Source organism: Diabrotica undecimpunctata, chromosome 10 (genome assembly GCF_040954645.1).
Source record: "Diabrotica undecimpunctata isolate CICGRU chromosome 10, icDiaUnde3, whole genome shotgun sequence".
NCBI classification, from domain to species: domain Eukaryota; kingdom Metazoa; phylum Arthropoda; class Insecta; order Coleoptera; family Chrysomelidae; genus Diabrotica; species Diabrotica undecimpunctata.
Genome location: NC_092812.1, coordinates 72616730 through 72634886, shown reverse-complemented (window position 1 = coordinate 72634886; position 18157 = coordinate 72616730). Strand labels below are relative to the sequence as shown.

At 32.5% G+C, this 18157-nt stretch overlaps 2 protein-coding genes across 2 annotated transcripts in view; one reads left to right on the top strand and one right to left on the bottom strand.

Annotated features, from left to right (window-relative positions):
• Positions 1–721: 721 nt before the first annotated feature.
• LOC140452421 (dual specificity protein phosphatase 10-like) overlaps positions 722–18157 on the top strand; it is a 114452-nt gene continuing 97016 nt past the window's right edge. Inside the window, exon 1 of the mRNA XM_072546673.1 lies at positions 722–1013. The gene's annotated coding sequence lies outside the window, so the exon portion shown is untranslated. The remainder of the gene's footprint in view (positions 1014–18157) is intronic.
• On the bottom strand, positions 15018–15434 carry LOC140451761 (uncharacterized). Its single transcript, XM_072545611.1, has one exon. It carries the CDS (start codon positions 15432–15434, stop codon positions 15018–15020), a length of 417 nt encoding a protein of 138 aa, XP_072401712.1.

Genomic DNA, 18157 nt, shown 5'->3' with positions numbered 1-18157 from the left:
CCAAAAATTGGAAAATCACGTTCATAAATGTATACCCAGTTTTCAAAATTCAATAAATGAAATAAAAAAGAAATATAAAAAGGTCCATTGTAATATTAGCCAGTTTCTAATTCTTATAACCGACGCGACATAAGTTTGGCTCACCTGTTTTGATTTATTTCCTATAATATGAATGATTACAATGTGCAGAGATCGAGCGGATCTACTGTATACTTCTATGCTATGCCTGAGGATTTTGCGTTCAAATGAGTTGTGTCTCATCCATGGACGTATAAATAAAGAACGTATAAATCTTTATTTATACGTCCATGGTCTCATCACTTTTTGACAGTATCCATGTCTCTGATCCATATACAAAGACTGGTATTATAATATGTCTGGTAATATTATCCCATCTTGAATGGTTAATTAGTCCATTATATGTTTTGTTCGCAATCTGTATTCTTATTTTGACCTCTTCGCTGATTACGTTGTAAGATTAAATTGAGCAATATTGATTCCAGAATATGTAATCTATAATGGTATACAATGTGGGTTATTTTATGACCTAACTTTTAATTACAATCTATTTAATGTAGCATTTAATTAGAAATAGGTCTAACAGTGGCAACAGCGCGCAGCTGATTTACCTCGTCCATGTATTATTAGTCATCGCTGTGAGAATGTAGCAAGCGCGCAAGTTCGAAGCGTAAAACTCCGACCAATAGAAGAATAGGCAAGCAATGCAGGCATGAATGAATTGTTTTTGTGGCGATGACTCATAATTGATTCTCATACACGACTCTAATGATTAGACTTCAATTTTTAGTTATTGTGACAATGTTGCAGCAATTGTTAGTTCTAACAATTTCTGTTGGTAGTTTGTGGTGAATTTTAGATCAAGTGTTTTTAATGTTTTTGTCAATTTTTGTGTGTTTGTTAAGTTCCTATGATAATATGTTAATTTAAAAATATATCTGTTACCAAATATTTGGATGTAATCATCTGTTAGGCCTAGGGGCTGAAGGATTTTGGTAAGATTTTTTCTTTTCTTTTCTATAAACTGTTAATACTACTATAATAAAATCAATAGAAGTACCTAGGTGCAGGTAAAAAGTGTTTATGTGTCTAGAAACTCTACTTTATTTGCATTTATTCTATAAAACTAGGTTGAAAGTCAATATAATGGTTTGTTATCATTTGTTGATGTAATTATATTTACACGTTAAATTACACATTTGTAAAAGTTTCCAGATATCAGCTTTTGAAGTATATACCTAGTGACTTTTAATTTATGCTTATTTAAACAGTATGCGTAACCAAAAGTTTTATTTACTTAGAGATATTGTATAATATCTATCTAGTTAATATAAAAAAGAACTAAAGCTTTTAAAATCACATGATATTTATGTTATAGATAGTTTTTGCTTTATTATTATGTCCTTACACATTATAAACACACCGAGGTGTTTGTTTATAAATAATCATTTACACAAAATAATTTAGAAAAGTAAATTCTAATAATACAAGAACAGCAACATGTTAATAATTTATAAAAGTGAAAAGTAGGGCAGACTTTTCAGATCTGGTAAAAAATATGAGCAATAGTTTTTTGAAGTAATGTACTTATTTATTGTGGTTTCTTATTATTTTATTCTCTACTGTACAAATGTATTTATTTATTTTTAATTCATGTATTTTTAAAATTTTTCGTAGATTAATATTATCTAAACCTAATAATTGTGTACTGTGATTATACTGTAATAGTGAATTTACTCTTATTCTTATATTTACTTTCTCCATAGTTGCCAGTCCCTTGTCAACCTCTTCATCTCCCTATTCCAGTTTATAATGATCTCGCATCTGTTAAATTGTTAAATCAGACTAAAATTTTGGTCTTTTTCATTAATTACCAAAAAATAGGAAATAAAAGAAATTTCTTGTTATTCGGAGGACTAAGAAAATCCATTGGGTCTTAGTTATCTATTTACAAATGCATGATGGATTTTGCAAATAATATGTACCTATGTACCGTTCTGGTTTTTTAGATAGCCAACCCTTCTTCTTTTTGTGTAAACATGACTGTCTGTTTTTCAATGTACTTCCAGTAAGTTGGCAAATGCCTTCTTAAGGTCGACGAAACATAAATATGCCGGTTTGTTGTATTACAATGATTTGTCTTGCAGTTGCCTGGTTATAAATATAGCTTCGGTGTTCTTCTGCTAGTGTTATAATTCCATTCAGTTTATTTGTTATCAATTTACTTGTTCACTTTAATGTTGTGTTTAATAAATGAATTCCTCTGTAATTCACCGGGGCCGATTTGTCTTCCTTTTTAACCCTTTGAGACCTGACTTTTTTATTTTCAAAAAAAAAAAAATCTTATGTGTTTTTATATTTCAAAAGTCTTCAATTAGTAAGATAAAATGAAAAAAACTTGTGTACGCTTAAAAAAAAATTTTATTGTACATATGTATGTACATATGGTCTTAAATATAAACTCAACACTAAAAATATATTTACTACAAAGTAATTATTATTACATATTTATTGTTCATGAAAAGCTGCAAAACAGTTTCTAGCCTTAATTAAACACAGATGTATTTTACATTTTGTACAGAACACATGACTACGTCCATTACAATCTGTGTTTTTACACCTAGTAGCCTCCTTCTTAGAATCAATCTCCGGTATGTGACCAAAATTGTCCGTTTGTATTTCCAAAAATGGTTTTTTGTCTTTTAATGGTTTTTTGTCTCGTCTTTTAAATGTTGAAATAGAAGGCTTAGGAGAGGAAGATGCTGGTCTTCCTCGTTTTCTACTTACTGAATTGCCCATATTTATTAGGCTTTTGGCAACTCTGACTCTGAAGTCTAGAAATTTCATTCGATCCTTATTGGTTGTATTACATTTGTCGCAGTCCTTCCTGTATTCCAGCCAGCTGTTGGTGAGAGCGAAGTCTATCATGTGCATAATAACACGCAATGTCCACTTTCGCGATCTAATAAATATACGATAATAATTATTCATCTGGTCCATTAGATCAACTCCGCCCATTCCATAATTATAATCTTTGACAATTTCAGGTCGGTTAACATATACGTAACAAGAGCCTTTTTGTCCCATCTTCCAACTATGTCTAAATTACCTGCACCAACATAATTGGAGGCTAATTTCACAGTCTTTGTATCTAACCATTTGACTAGCACCACATTTTTTTCATTATTGACGACTTCATCTACGGAACCTCTCGGTAGTTTCAGCATTTCATTGTCTGGTAACACAGGAGGTTTGTAAAATATATCTATTCGAATAGTCCCTCCGGCATATATTTTTTTGGCCAATAATATTTCAAGTAGTTCATAGGATGAGAAATAATTGTCATAATATAATTTGTGGCCTTCACTGGTGGAAATTCTTTCGGCTAGTTGAAGAACGATAGATGCCCCTAATCCATGTTTTGTTTTATTATCTGCATTCAGTTCTGTAGATTTACCCTGATAAAAAACAAAATCAAAAGCCTGACCACTTTTTCCGCACAAGACGAATAATTTTATTCCCCAAGGACAGGGCTTCCCCTTCACATATTGTTTTACGGAAAGTTTTCCTGTGTAAGGAATCATTTGCTCGTCAACACTAAGTACTTCCTCAAGTTCAAGCTGTAAACATCTCTTTCTGACAGCGTCGATGATAGGACGAACCTTATAAAATTTATCGGTATCACCTGCTGGTCTTTCCAAATTGTTCACTAGATGTAAACATGTTCTAAGCTGGAAAAATCTGTCCCTAGACATGTTATCTAGGAACATTCTAATACCAAGGCTTCTTTCCCAGTACATCCTAATTTTGGGAAATTTGTTTAAATTTCCAATCATTATATGAAGTGCAAATAAAATTTTAATTTCTCTCTCATTAGTTGGTCTAAAATTTTTTCCGTTCTGTAAGGCATATACATTTGTAAATGTTGCTATATTTTCAAACAAATCATTTGAAATATACTTCGAAAAATACTGAATTGGGTACAGTGGCTCTGTAAGACTTGTATTTGGGGAAGTAGGATGCCATGTAAATGTAGGAGTCTCTATCGATGCCTTAGTCCACTCTACGGTTCTCTTTTTTGTTTTAATTTCTCTTTGTTTTGGTTTTTTAGAACAATCCTTTTCTGAGAAACATACTTTACTTCCTAATTTTTTTGCACCCGAGTAACCTGCAACTTTATCTGGTATATATTCGTCGTCTGAATCATAAGTTCTCCCTAACTCCTCATTATCATTTTCGCTGCCATCACCTTCTTCCAGTGTCTCAGTGTCACGTCTGGTCAAAGCATCAACCCCTGGTCTTATAATAGATTTATTCTCACAGTTATCCAGAATTCCATCCTCCTCGTCAGAAGTCTCTCCTCCGGGAACTTCCAAATTGTCTATTTCTGATACGTTACCGTCCTCTATCAGGTCAATTAACTCTTGGAGATGTTTTGGGTTGTCGAAATCATATTTTTTTCTTTTGTAATCCATGTTATCTGCAATCAACAATACTAAGTTAAAACCCAAGTTTAGACCATATGTACATACAGATGTACAATCAGAAATATGCTTTCAGACCACTTGTACATGCTCATGTGCATCTAAAAAATGTTTGTTTATTTCAAAACTATCGTTTTTATGGCAATGTTTTGTACTTTATAAAAAACTACTTACCTTATAAATCACACTTAAAAAGTTGGATCGATTTTGTTTCACAAAAGATAACAGTTTCTCGTAAAATAAAAGTAGCAGTATCGGTTACCAACTAAACAGCTGACACTTTACAACAAAATCGCTGACAACATTACCTGTTGACCACTAGATGGAAGCAGAAGTTAAAAATGTGGATCGTAAATGTATATTTGAGTGACTGAATGCTATTTCGGTATAGATAAGCGAGTAGTTGGTATTTAACAAAACAATAAAAGCTATGTACATACACATGTACACTGGGTCTCAAAGGGTTAAAGAGAGATATTAGGACACTTGATCTTCATTCGTATGGTATTGTTTCATGCTTCATTCTATTATTATTTGGATTCGTTTTAATAGTTGTTTTGTCAGACCTAGTCCTCCGTACTTTAAGAGTTCATTCGGTATTCTGTCCTCTCCTGGTGATTTACTATTTTTTAATTTCCTTAATGCTTCCTTTTTACCACTCCCTTCTCAATGTTTATTTCTTCGTTTGTCGTCACTTCTGGTGTTGGTGGTTCATTATAGTCACATTTAGCAAATAGTAATCGAAAGTAGTCTGCCCATGTTTCCTTCTGAATATGTTTCGTTTTTATTAGTTCGTTCATCTTTTTTCTTTCTGATTCTTCTCTATTTCTTTTTGTGTTCCGTAGAAGTCGTGTTCTATTTGTGTTGAGAAGCTCACTGGCAGAGCTTTTCCCTTTTTCATTTATCGGATTAAAGTATTCATTTAATTTCTGATTCGTTTATAGTGATTTTATGCGCCTATTGTGTTTGTTGTTTTCTGTATTGTAAAAAGGCTTTCTTCTTTTCTTCACATTTTGTCTTCACTTGCTCTCTAAATCAGCTTTTCTTTTTTGATGTGTTATTGTTCGTTACTTTCCTCTTTCCAAGCGATTCTGTTACTGTGTTAATTATGTTTTTGAAGTAAATCCTATTTAGCGTGACTCGAAAAATCAAGATGGGTGTAGTAACCTTGCGGTATACCGTAATATACATACATATACACTTATTATAATTTTATGAAATATATTTTTTTATAACAACTCGAGAACGACTGGATCGATTTGGCTAATATTTATTTTAAAATATTTGTATGAAATAAAATAAATAAAATTAAATACAATTATCCATTCTATTCTTTGAGTGACTTTGAATTTCGCTATTATCTCTTTCTTTAGTGTCCAAGTTTCGCAGCCGTATGCCATGATTGGTAGTATACACGGGTCGAATAGTTTTTTGTTCAGGTGGAGAGGCATCCTGGATTTTAATATAGTTGCATTTTTAACAAAAGATGCCAAAGCCAATTTCTGGGAGTAAAGAGCCAAATTTATATAATAATTATTTAAACAAACTATTTAAATGTCTATTTAATATATTGACAACTGTCGCTAATATGTCATTATTTCTGTTTAGGTTATCTAAAGTGTGTATACTGTTTTGTTCTAAAAGAATATTAAATTGATTTAAATGTATATTTCTTTGTTTCTTATATGAATTTTCATATACTATATGTAAACTAAAAATAATTTGATCAGAATTAGAATTTGATATTACATTGAAAAGCAAACCTTCATTACTTACAATTATTGTTCAATAAAAAATAAATTAGATCTATGGAATAACCTTTCGCGGATCATGGACAAACTGGCTCTATGTAGAATGTTTTCCAACCTCCTGCTTGAATATGCTGGACGTAACTTCAAGCCCTTTGGTATTATAGTCGGTTCGCTATATTTACGCGGGTTTCGGATTAAAAATTTTATTGTAAGTACCCAGTTTTAATTACCTGTTCTTTGGGGAAATATCAACTGGTCAAATGAAATGAAAAATAATCCATAACTTTTTTTAATTAAATAATAATGGAAAATCTTTTATATAATTGACAGTATAATAAGGAGAATTACTTCATTAATGGAGTCTAATGTGGATAATATAAACCTAATAATAATTTTATATTACAGTTCACACAGAAAATATGGTCTATGTATATTTGTTGAATGGAGAAAATTTCTAATGAAAAATAAAAAAATTTAACTTGCCAACAAAAATGAAAATCAGTCATTATCATCAAAAATATCATAATCGTCATCATCATCACTGTCATCACCATTAATTGTTATTATGATTGGACTTATTTCGTTTATTTTATTTTCACGAGTCCACCAATCTTCTATTAGTTTCTCGCACTTGAATATACAGTTGCACCACACTTCTGGAGTTACAATTGAAAGTGCCTTTCGCCAAGTTTCCCGAACTGCGTCGTTAACCGTTAGGCCCAATATGGTTGTCATAATATTGTTTTGCTATTCCCCATATATATTCGATGGGATTAAACTGGCAATGATACGGTGGCAGACGTAAAACTTGATGACCGTAACTTTCAATAATCTGATCCACAACAAAGGTTTTTGGTTTTGCGTGGATATTTGCCAAGCGTAATAATTCTGATTTTAAAATATGTTGTGTAAATGGTATATGTGCCTTTGTCAACCATCCTTTGATTTTATTAACAGGCCAAGAATTCGTTGGACTTTTGTTTAATACTTCAGAATGGTAAGGTGCATTGTCTAAAATAATTACGCTGGGCTCACTTAAACCTGGGAGAAGTTTTTCATGTAACCATTTTACAAATATTTCTGTGTTCATATTATCGTGATAGTCACTTGATTTTGATTTAGATGAAAATATTAAATCAGCACCTTCTATAAAACCCGATTTCCCTCCTGCATGTAAAATTATGTGTCGCTTCCCTTCTCCATCAGTATGTTTGATAGACTTTACGTTATCATCTTGCCATATTCTCTTGGTTGCACCCCTAGAAAATATCCATGTTTCGTCTAAATATATAAAATTTGCCCTTTCTTCTTTTAATTTAGAATATTTTCTTAGAAAGTTAATTCTTTTATGCACAACAGAACTTCTTTCACAAAGGGCTTTTCTGTTATCATCTTTTTGAAATTTGAAACCCAAATTATGTATCACTTGCCATAAACTTGTTCTGCCAATTTCGTCAAATTTTCTATCTTTTAATTCCGAGAGAATTGTATTTAAGGTCACATGTTCCTTGTTGGCTCGCATTCGATAAATGGTATCACGAATTTCAAATTTTTTTCCATCTGGAATATCTTTCGTTTTCAATGATAGGCGAGTTTTTCGGTGATCTTCTTTCGGCCGTTCATTATTGCGATTTTGTAATACTCCTCTTAGTTTGGTTTCACTAATTCCTAGAGCATCACATACGCGTTGTTTAACAGACATTACCGATTTTAAAGGACCGCCATTTTCTTTTTCATCCGTAAAATACTTATGTACACTACAAATTAGACTATCTACATCTAACACACGTCTAGGCATTTTTAAATATTTCCACCAAACATACAATGTCAACACTGGCAAAGAATCAATTCAACAATGTATTTTAAAATATGACCATTAATGCAGTTTTTACCTAATTTTCTGGGAAGTCGTTTACTGCAACTGGTTATCAATGAGTCATTAGCATAATTTTGTTAATCCTAAACCCGCGTAAATATAGCGAACCGACTATAGGTTGTTGTCTCTACATCTTCGTAAAAATTTGATGGAATTTTGACAATGTGTCAGTTTTTTGTAAAGAATTTCCAATCTCCGAAAATTTTGAATAACGCTGGAACCATAACGGTTTCTTAATATTGTTCTGAAGCTATTTTTTTGTGGCATGTTAAAGTAATTACTATTTAAATGGGAATAAGCCACAATTAAAGGTTAAAGTACGTTTATTGACGTTTCAATTTCCACTTCGGAAATCGTTCTCAAAATACAAAACATTTGTATTTTGAGAACGATTTCCGAAGGGGCATGTAATGAGCATCTCATTTCTACATTTTATCTCCTTACCTGGATCTAGTTGTTCAGTAATATCGCAACCCAGATATTTCAAATTGTATACTTTTTATATTGGTTGTCCACCCACCCGTAACTGTGTATCTTCATATGGCGAGCGATTCCTTACTTAATCAGTAGACCCATTTGTACCTTTTGGTGTTGGGCCGTTTATAATACAATTCATTAAATTACAATATTTGACAGTCTTTTGAGGTGTCCTAGCTCTTAACGAACTTTCTCCATTCCTTTCTATTGGATGCCATCTGTGTTGCTTCCTGCCAAGTCTTACCCTTACTCTGCAGTATCTGCGAGATGTCACTGTTCCATTCTTTAATGGGTCTTCTTCTTCTGTTCTTCCCTATTGGTTTGGCGTCCCACACTCTTTTTACTTGTCTATTATTGTCCATCCGGGTTAGATGTCCGAACCATGCCAATTTTTTCTCCTTGATTGAGTCGAGTATCGGTTTGATTTTAAGTCTTTCTCTTATTTCTTCATTTCTGATTCTATCAGTTCTTTTTACTCCGATCGTTCTTCTGAGGTATTTCATCTCTGCTGCCTGAATTCTGCTCTGATATCTTTTGTTTAATAACCAATTTTCTGCTCCATATGTCACTGTAGGTCTATATATTGTTTTGTATATTGTCATCTTGGTCTGTGTTGATATTTCTTTGTTATTAAGGAATCCTCTATTTAGTGCTTACTGCTTGGAATAGTTTTCCTGTGTTTTCCATTCTGTTGTTAAGATCGTCCTCGATGTCTCCTTTGTTGTTGATTACTGTTCCTAAGTATTTGTATGAATTTGTCTGTCTTATTTTTTGTTGGTCTATCATTACTTCTATTTGATCTTCCGTCCCTTGTTTCCTTGATATTTTCATTATCTGAGTCTTCTCTTTGTTTACGTTTAAGTTGTATTTGCTTGCTTCTAGGTTCCATTTCTCTAAGTTATATTTCAGTTTTTCTGCAGTTTCCGCAATTAATACTATGTTGTTTGCAAATATACACATCTCAGCATTTATCATTTGCATTCTGTTCCAACCGATGCAGTATTTCTTGAATGTTTTCTTACATTCTTTCACTATCTCATCTATTACATTTATGAATAGCACTGGGCTGAGACTTCCCCCTTGTCTAACTCCTTGAGTGGTTTCAAATGGTTCTGACTGTATATTTAACATTCTTACTGTATTTGTTGTTTTCATGTATATACTCTTTGTTGCTTCTATCAGTTCTTCACTTACTTGTTTCTTCTTTAGGCTTTCCCATATATCTTTTGTTATGACTGAGTCGAATGCTTTTTCCATGTCTATAAAGCTCAGATATATTTCTTTATTTTTCTTTAAGGCTTTTTCTATTACTTGTTGCATGGTGAATATATGGTCTTGTGTGTTGTGTCCTTTCCTGAATCCACTTTGTACATCCTCTAATTTATGTTCTATTTCTTTTCTAATTTTCCTTTCTATTATGGTTTCGTATACTTTTGCTGCTACACATAGTGATATACCTCTATAGTTCCTACAGTCTCTTGTGTTTCCTTTCTTGTATATAGGTATAATTACTGCATTTGTCCATTCTCTGGGTATTAGTTTTCTCTTCCATATTAGGTTATATATGTGTAACAATTTTTCTTTTGCTTTTACTCTTATGTATTTCATCATTTCTGGTGCTACTTCATCGCTTCCTGGTGCTTTTCCAATCTTTATCTTTCTTATTGCTTCTTCCAGTTCTTCTTTTTCTATAGTTTCTGGATTTTCCGTGTTTCTCATGGATACTCTCTTGTTATGACTTTCCTTCTCCATTGTATTCGCTTGATTTCCATTCAGTATCAGCTGGAAATGTTCCCTCCATCTTTCCATTATTGTCTTATCGTCGTTTATTATTGTTCCTTCCTTGTTTATTATTTGTTTCAGTTTCGTTTCTTTGTTGCTTCTTAGGTTTTTCAGTGTTCTGTAAAATAATTTTACGTTTTCTGTGCTGTTTTCTTCCATTTTTTCCCCGAATTTTTCCCAACTTTTCTTTTTGTCTTTCTTAACTATCTCTTTAACTTTTGTTCTTTGTCTCTTATAATTTTCATATTTTTGTTGTGTTTTGTCTTGTATGTATTATTTCCATAATTTCTTCTCTTTTATTTCTCTTTTCACTTCATCGTTCCACCAAGATGTTCGTTTTCCTCTGTTGTCATTTCTTGTAGTTCCACATATTGATTTAGCTGTTTTTATCATTGTATTTTTAAATTTTCCCCATTCTTCTTCTATTGTTTCTGTTATTTCATGTTCATTGTCCATCTCTTTCTCTAGCCCTTCTGAGTATCTTATTTTCGTTGTTTCTTCCCTTAGTTTATAAATTTTTATTATTTCTTTATGTTTTCTGTTTATGTTCTCATTTCTTTTTATTTCTTTTCTTTTGGTTTTGAATGTGGTTTCTAGTAGATAGTGGTCACTACCAATTTCATAACTCCTTTTTACCCTTACGTCTCTTATCCAGTTCTTCTCTGTTTTTTGCACTATAGTATAGTCTATAATTGATTGTTCGTCTCTTGATTTGACTTCTCTTGTGATCTTGTGTATCCTTTTATGTTGGAAGTGTGTGTTCATAATCACCAGGTTATTGTCTAGACAGAATTCGAGTAGTAATTTTCCATTTTTGTTTATTTTTTCCTCCCATTTTTCTGCTTCTTTCCCTCTCTACTGTTCATGTCTCCTGTGATCACAATTTTCTCTGTACAATCATTTATCACTTCATGTAATTTGTCTCAGAATTCATTCTTTTCGTTTTTTGTTACGTCTTCATCTGGTCTGTTTCTGTCTCATCTATCTGGTTTGTTTTAGAACAGTTAATGTTTAGTCTCATCTCTTTTCCCACCGTGTCTATAACATTTAAGAGGTCTTGCAGTCATTTAAGTCATCACTCAATATAATTGTATAATCTGCGTATCTGATTGTATTTATTAGTTCTCTATTAATGTTTACACCATATTCAAATTTATGTAGAGCTTGTTTCAAGGTTCTATGAGAGTATAGATTACATAACAGTGGGGCTGGTATGCAACCTTGTCTAACTCCTTTTAGGATCATATATTCCTCTGCCGATTTTCCAATAATGCGAATGGATGCTGCTTGACGTACCTACACTAATTGTACACTCAGAAATCTTTAGTATTTTTATATTTATATTTAGTATATTTAGTAATTGTACACTCAGAAAGTTGCAGATATTTCGTGTGATTACGGCCGGGTAGACTCCCACCGGGAGATTTTGGTTTCCAAACGCCAGTAATACGTTCTTCGTTGCTTTTCCCCATGTTAATTTTACGCGGGAAATTTAATTGGAGTGGTTTTTTGTTGCCGTTCCCAATGATTTTTCTTTCGCGTTAGGTTTACTCCGGAGGGTAGAAGGGTTTGAGGGATACTTCAAAGTATTTGTGGATCTCCCTAAAAAGTTTCCTTAGGGAGATTATTGTCTCTTAGTTGATATGTATTTCAGATAAGCTTTTTCCTTTTCTTTATATCTTTTAGTATCTGTCTTTCGCCAAGATGTGTCTTTGATTATGATATTTGATTTAATGTTTACCAAGATTTCTTCTACTCCATAACGATATAATGATAATATATATATTTGGATTTGAGTTTTCCGCGGGAGCTATGTGATTTCTGTGGGTTTCCGAGTTTGACTCCGCGTTAAATTGTTTTGGTTTTTAGAAACTTATTGTTTTGACAACGTTTCAACAAGATCACACCTGCCATTGTTAAGTCAGATTCTGTAAGTAGTTCTGCTTATTCCTTATGTTCGAGGAGAACTTTCTGAGTTTCTGTAATTTTTACGCTAACTATTCTTTCAGATAGGTATATTTATATTCTTGTGTATAATTTTTACATTTTCAAAATAAGCCATAACAAAGCATTCATTGTCTACCAAGTAAACAAATGATATAACAATACAGATATTTTTTTTTCCAAATTTATGTTATTAGATAAAATCTGGCCCTCTTTTAGACCAGTAAGCAATTCTATTCTAACCTAAGATTAAGAAACGATAAATCTTTAGGGTTTACCCAATGGTGCCTCTTTATTTTATGCGAAACATAAATGATTGCATTAGGCACTAATATGCAAAATTATAAGCACTATATTTTGCTAACTAGCATCTAATACTGGAAACTAAACTAGACTGACATAATCGCAGCGCTCTTTGACTTTTTTTATCTCCATCGATTTGTTAATAGCGTAGGCGCAAAATTTCGGGCCAATGCTTTTTAAATGCAATCATTTTTTTTCGAATCCTGAGAAAACTAACAAATATTTTTGAAAAATTTAAACGCAGAATGAAAGATTACATTATTACCGAGGGCCGAAAGTCCCTTAGAATAAACAAAAAGTTTTTTTGAATGAGATATTTGAAATTAAAAATAACACTAAATTTTCTTTTTTTTTTCAGCCCTGTAACTTAATAAAATAAACATTATAGAAGTTTTCAGGGACTTTCGGCCCTCAGTAATAATGTATTCTTTCATTCTGCGTTTAACTAACTAGATCAAAATCACGCAATAATTCATTTAACATTAAATGTGTCTCATCAAAAATATAACAAACCAAATTTTACAAATCGATACACTGATGGTAACACTCAAATAAAAGCAAATCTTGAGTTAAGAGTACAAAATCTAAAGCAGTCGATTCAATCAGCTGCAAAAGAAGCTATTCTTGCAGCAAGATCGAAGCCCGAGCCTGAATTAAATTTTGCAAATTAACTTCATCATAAATTCTCTTTTTTTATCAATATATGGTTTTTATGAGCTCTTTTGGCTAACTAGTTTCTTCTACTTATTCTGGTCCATCAATTATTCTCTTCAGTCCCTTGTTCCCATTTCTTCTATGCCAGTCCGGACGACACCAAACTACTTCCTTCATGGCCTCCCTCTTCTTTTCTTCGTTTGTTCTCCTGCTTGTAGAACTATTAGGACGTTTCGTTCTTTTGGCATTCGTAAAACATGTCCCAACCATCTAACTCTCTATTTCCTGATTTTCTGTGTTATTTTGGATCTCTTATAGATCTCTTAGTTTCTGGTGTATTCTTCTGCATAATTCCCTACTTAATACGACCAAAAATTGTTCTCTATATTTTCCTCTCCCAAATCTCTAACTTTTGTTTTTCTTTCTGATTCATTGTCAAAGTTTCATATGCATCCACCACCGTTGGTCTCACTATTGTTTCATAAGTTCGAATCTTGGGTGCCCTGGATTCATTTTTTGTCTTCAATAGTGCGTTTAATGATCCTACTGCTTTGCTGCCTTTCAACAACCGTTTATTTATTTCTCTCTCTTCGTCTCCTCTCTCTCTACTCGCTCTTATTCGTCCTTAAAATGATCCATTTATTTTCTTTTGCATTTTCCCCTCTCATTTCCATATACTTGGATTGATTTGTAGTCAGGCCATATTTTCTAGCTTCTTCTTCAAATTTTGTGAACATTTTTCCAAGTTCTATTCTTGAACGTGTCAGAAATACCAAGTCATTTGCGAAACCTATGCACTGTTGTCTTTTGTTCAGAATCATGCCGCTTGTTTGGACATGGATCTTCTATTTAAGTATTTTTTCTGGTACTAAGTTACACAATGATTTAAAAGACTTCTTTCTATCATGACTTTATTGCCTGCATTAGTTAGCGTCGTTTTATCTAATCGTATCAGTGTCTCTGGTAGTCCTAGTGGAGCTAGCTCCATTGCTTCGTAGTTGTTCTTCCCTGTTTGAAACCAGCATGGTATTCTCCTATTATCTCTGTTTCGTAGGTTTTTATTATACTTATAATTTTTGCTAATACTTTATATACTACTTTTTAATAGTGTGATTCCTCGGTAATTTTCAGACAGTTTTATCACCTTTCTTGTGCATTGGGTAGATGGGTGCTGCTTTCCATTGCTCTGGCTTTTTTGTCTTCCCATACTTTTATAACAAGTCGAGCTATCTTTTGCTGCAGTATATCTCCTCCTACTTTTAATACTTCTGCTGAAACTCCGTTTTCTCCCACACTTTCATTATTTTTTAGATCTCTTATTTACTTTATTATACTATTACCCACTTCTCTGTAGGTTCTTGTGTTTGTTGTTTCTGTTTCTTGTGTTCTTTGTTGTATTTCTGTTCCTGTTTGGCCTTTATCGTTTAATGATTCGTCGAAATACTCTGCTCGTGTGTTTAATTTTTCTGTTTTCTCTCCTAGTAACAAACCATCTTTATTTCTGCCAAACATTTTGCTTTTATTTTGTGTCACTCCTTTTTTACTCTTATACAAATTTTTAATTTCTTTTTGGGCATAGTTGTCTTCTATTATTTTTAGTTGTTTTTCCAGTATTTTTTTTCTTTTGTCTGTATAATCGTTTAGCTTCTCTCCTGTTGGTTTTATAATGCTCTTTACTTTTTTCTGTACTATTTCTAATATTTTCCATTTTTGCGTTGTTCCTCTGCGTTAGGATTTTTTTCCATTGCCATTACTTTCTTTATGCAGGCTTTTACTACCTATTATATTCCTATAAATATCTTCGCTTCCTACTTTCACATTCATATCTTCCACAATTATTTTTATGTCATATTTTGGTACTTTTTCAATTGGTTCACCGAATTGTTCATAGAACTTATTTTTTATTTCCATATCTTTCTCTTCTATAGGAGCATGTGCGTTGCTGATTTTTCTATATTTCCCGCGCAATGTTAAATAGCATAGTCTTTCTGATATTGCTTGAAAGTCAGTTATTACGCAGCTTATTCTCTCTGACACTATAAAACCCATCCCCAGATATCTAGTTTTCCCGCCGCTTTTAAAAAGAGTACTTTTTCCAACTTTCACTATTTCACTTCCCAGCTGCTTGGTTTCTTGTAAGACCATTATTTCGATTCCATATTTCTCACGTATTTTATCAAAATTTCTTAATGCTCCTTACGTTCTATGTTTCCACTTTCAATCCATTTTCAATCTTATTTTCCTTCCACAACATCATCGTCCTTATTGTAGCCATGTAATTACCAGTTTTCCTTTGTTGCTTATCATTTATTAGTTGTATGTAGTGTTGGCCAAAATCGGTCTTGATCTTGCAGTCTTGGTCTTGTTCTTGTTTTTTCGCAAGACCAAGACCGCATAATTTTAGCAAGACCAAGACTGACCGTGCAAGATTTGAGCAAGAACAAGACTAAGCCTGCGAGACTCTTGCGTATTGCAGGTATGACTGAGTGTCGTTTTAGGGAGTATAGTAGTCTTAGTATATGCTTAGAGACTCTATGAGATGCAAAAAAATATTCAACTAAAATTTGGAAAATTGGATTTAAACATATATAGCGAATTAAAATATTCATTAAAAGAACACGACACATTTGAAACGTAATTAGAGATCATAATTACAGTGTAAAAATAAAATATTTTGTAGATTATTTCCTAGCAGACGAGTTCTTCGCTCTGAAATTAATTGTCCAGATTTTGAGAATAGCCTCTAATCATAAAATAATCTTGCGTTGCGACGCCGACAGTAATATCGTATTAATAATTTAGTTAGGAATCTATACCACAAATCTTATCGGCCTAAGACTAAACATCGTTTCTGCTGATGAGATTATTCGGTTAAACAAAATGTGCTGAAACAGCGCGGCTAATATTCAAAAGCTACGACACAAATTAATAACAGATTATGCCGGCCATCGTGTAAACAAAATACCGAAATATTTAAAGTAACGCAGTAACGATATATAATTCTCGGTTTGGTATTCGGTACTTTAGGGTATTGGTATTGTATAGAAACGAATATAAAGTAATGAGTAGTTACTTTTTCGACATCACTAAACTTCATTCCCAATTGAGCTTTCCTTCGAATCTAATTCGCAAGTAGCAATTGTTTTTCTAATTAAGCAAGACCGGAAGCGCAGTACCAAGACCAAGACCAGGTTTATTGGCGCAAAACCAAGACCAAGACTGTCTAAGTCTCGTCTTGTTCTTGCATTCGGGCAACACTATTCTTTCGCCACTTTTCTTTAATTTTTAAGTAATTGTTTATGTAAATGCGGTCGTTGTGGGTTTTTAACTTGCTCTAGTTTTTCAATATCTCTATTTTTTCTATCATTGTTTCTATGTTTATAACGCAGAGATTCACCACAATCTTTGTTGCATTCCTGAATTTTACTTTTACTTGTAGTTTTCAGGCTATCAAATTTTCCATTCCTTTTCTTATTTCTATCGTCGTTTGTGTCCATATTTTAATCCTGATATTCAGGATATATCAGTTTTTTCTTCTTACTGTATTTTACTATGTATTCGATTCTTTCCTGTATTTGCTTTACTTATCTTCTTCAAGTTCTGATTCTGCCCAGACAATTAAATGTGAACGAGCTTGAGTTAGTTTATCCGTATGTCTGTTCTGCTCATTATCGGTATGACTAACATTTTTCTTATGCAAACAATATTTGTTGCCACTCAAATTTTTATTACTCTTTCAATATTGCAATTAAAACGATAAGAAAAAGTAAATAAATAAACAATTATCGTGTTAGATTAATGTGGCCTATAAACAGAAGATAGATCACAATATATTTTAAAATATATTGTATGTAGGTACATAATAATGTATGTAACGTTTTTCCTTTAATTACGCTTGTGAATAAAATTAATGCGTTTTTTAAATTAAAAACAAATAAATCGTAGTTGATAATTTGTTCGTACGACGCGTTTGCCAAAGCTGATCCTGCATATGACGTCCCATATACAATATACATTAGTAATATATAGGGTGAGTCAACGATGGGATGAAGTATTTTCAAATTTATATTAAAAATGTCGGTTGTTTATGTGTGATTAATAGTTTTAAATTTATTTAGATTTAAATCCGCAAACAAGCATTTGGAACCAAATTTTTAAAGGCATTCCTGCTACTTATTTGTAAAGGAAAATACTTTTCAAGAAACATACTAGCCATTCAACAGTTTTTTAAATTTGCAAAGGAAAACACTTCCAATGGAACATACTAGCTATGCTCTCTATTTCTCTATTTCCATCCCTCCTTGTTGAGTATTGGTCGCTTATGCGTTTCTTGGCCAAAAGGGTAAAATTGCTGACTGGCCGGGTCACAAAAAAATAAAAATAAAAACGTTTATTGCCTTAATAATATTATACATTTCACACTTAAGATATTTCAAACCTAAGATATTTTAGTCTTCTTTCTTCTTTCTAAATGCTCAGAATCGATATTCTGAGCATTTTCTCGCATTGTGTTTTTTAGGTATTGCGAGAAAGATGGATTTGAGCCAATCTGTGGGAATCACTCCGGTGTTATATATTGAATTAAAAAGTCTTACTACTAATTTTATGTTATCATCCTCTATTAGTTTCAGCAACTCAGTTGGTGTATCATCTGAACCACAAGCTTTCCTTTTAGCATTATTTATAGCGTGTTCTACCTCACATTTCATAATTTCTGGGCCGTCAGTTCAGTTTTGTTATTATTGTCAACGAGTACAGAGGGAAGTCGTTTTTTAAATATGTTACTCATTTCTTTTAGTTTTTTGTGTATATTAAATAAGTCGTGTTTAGATATTACATCCTCCATTTCGTCGCACCTTTCTCTCATC

Bases quoted from the DNA above. Each gene is read 5' to 3' on its own strand.
- LOC140451761 (XM_072545611.1), bottom strand. From the start codon at position 15,434: ATGGTCTTACAAGAAACCAAGCAGCTGGGAAGTGAAATAGTGAAAGTT.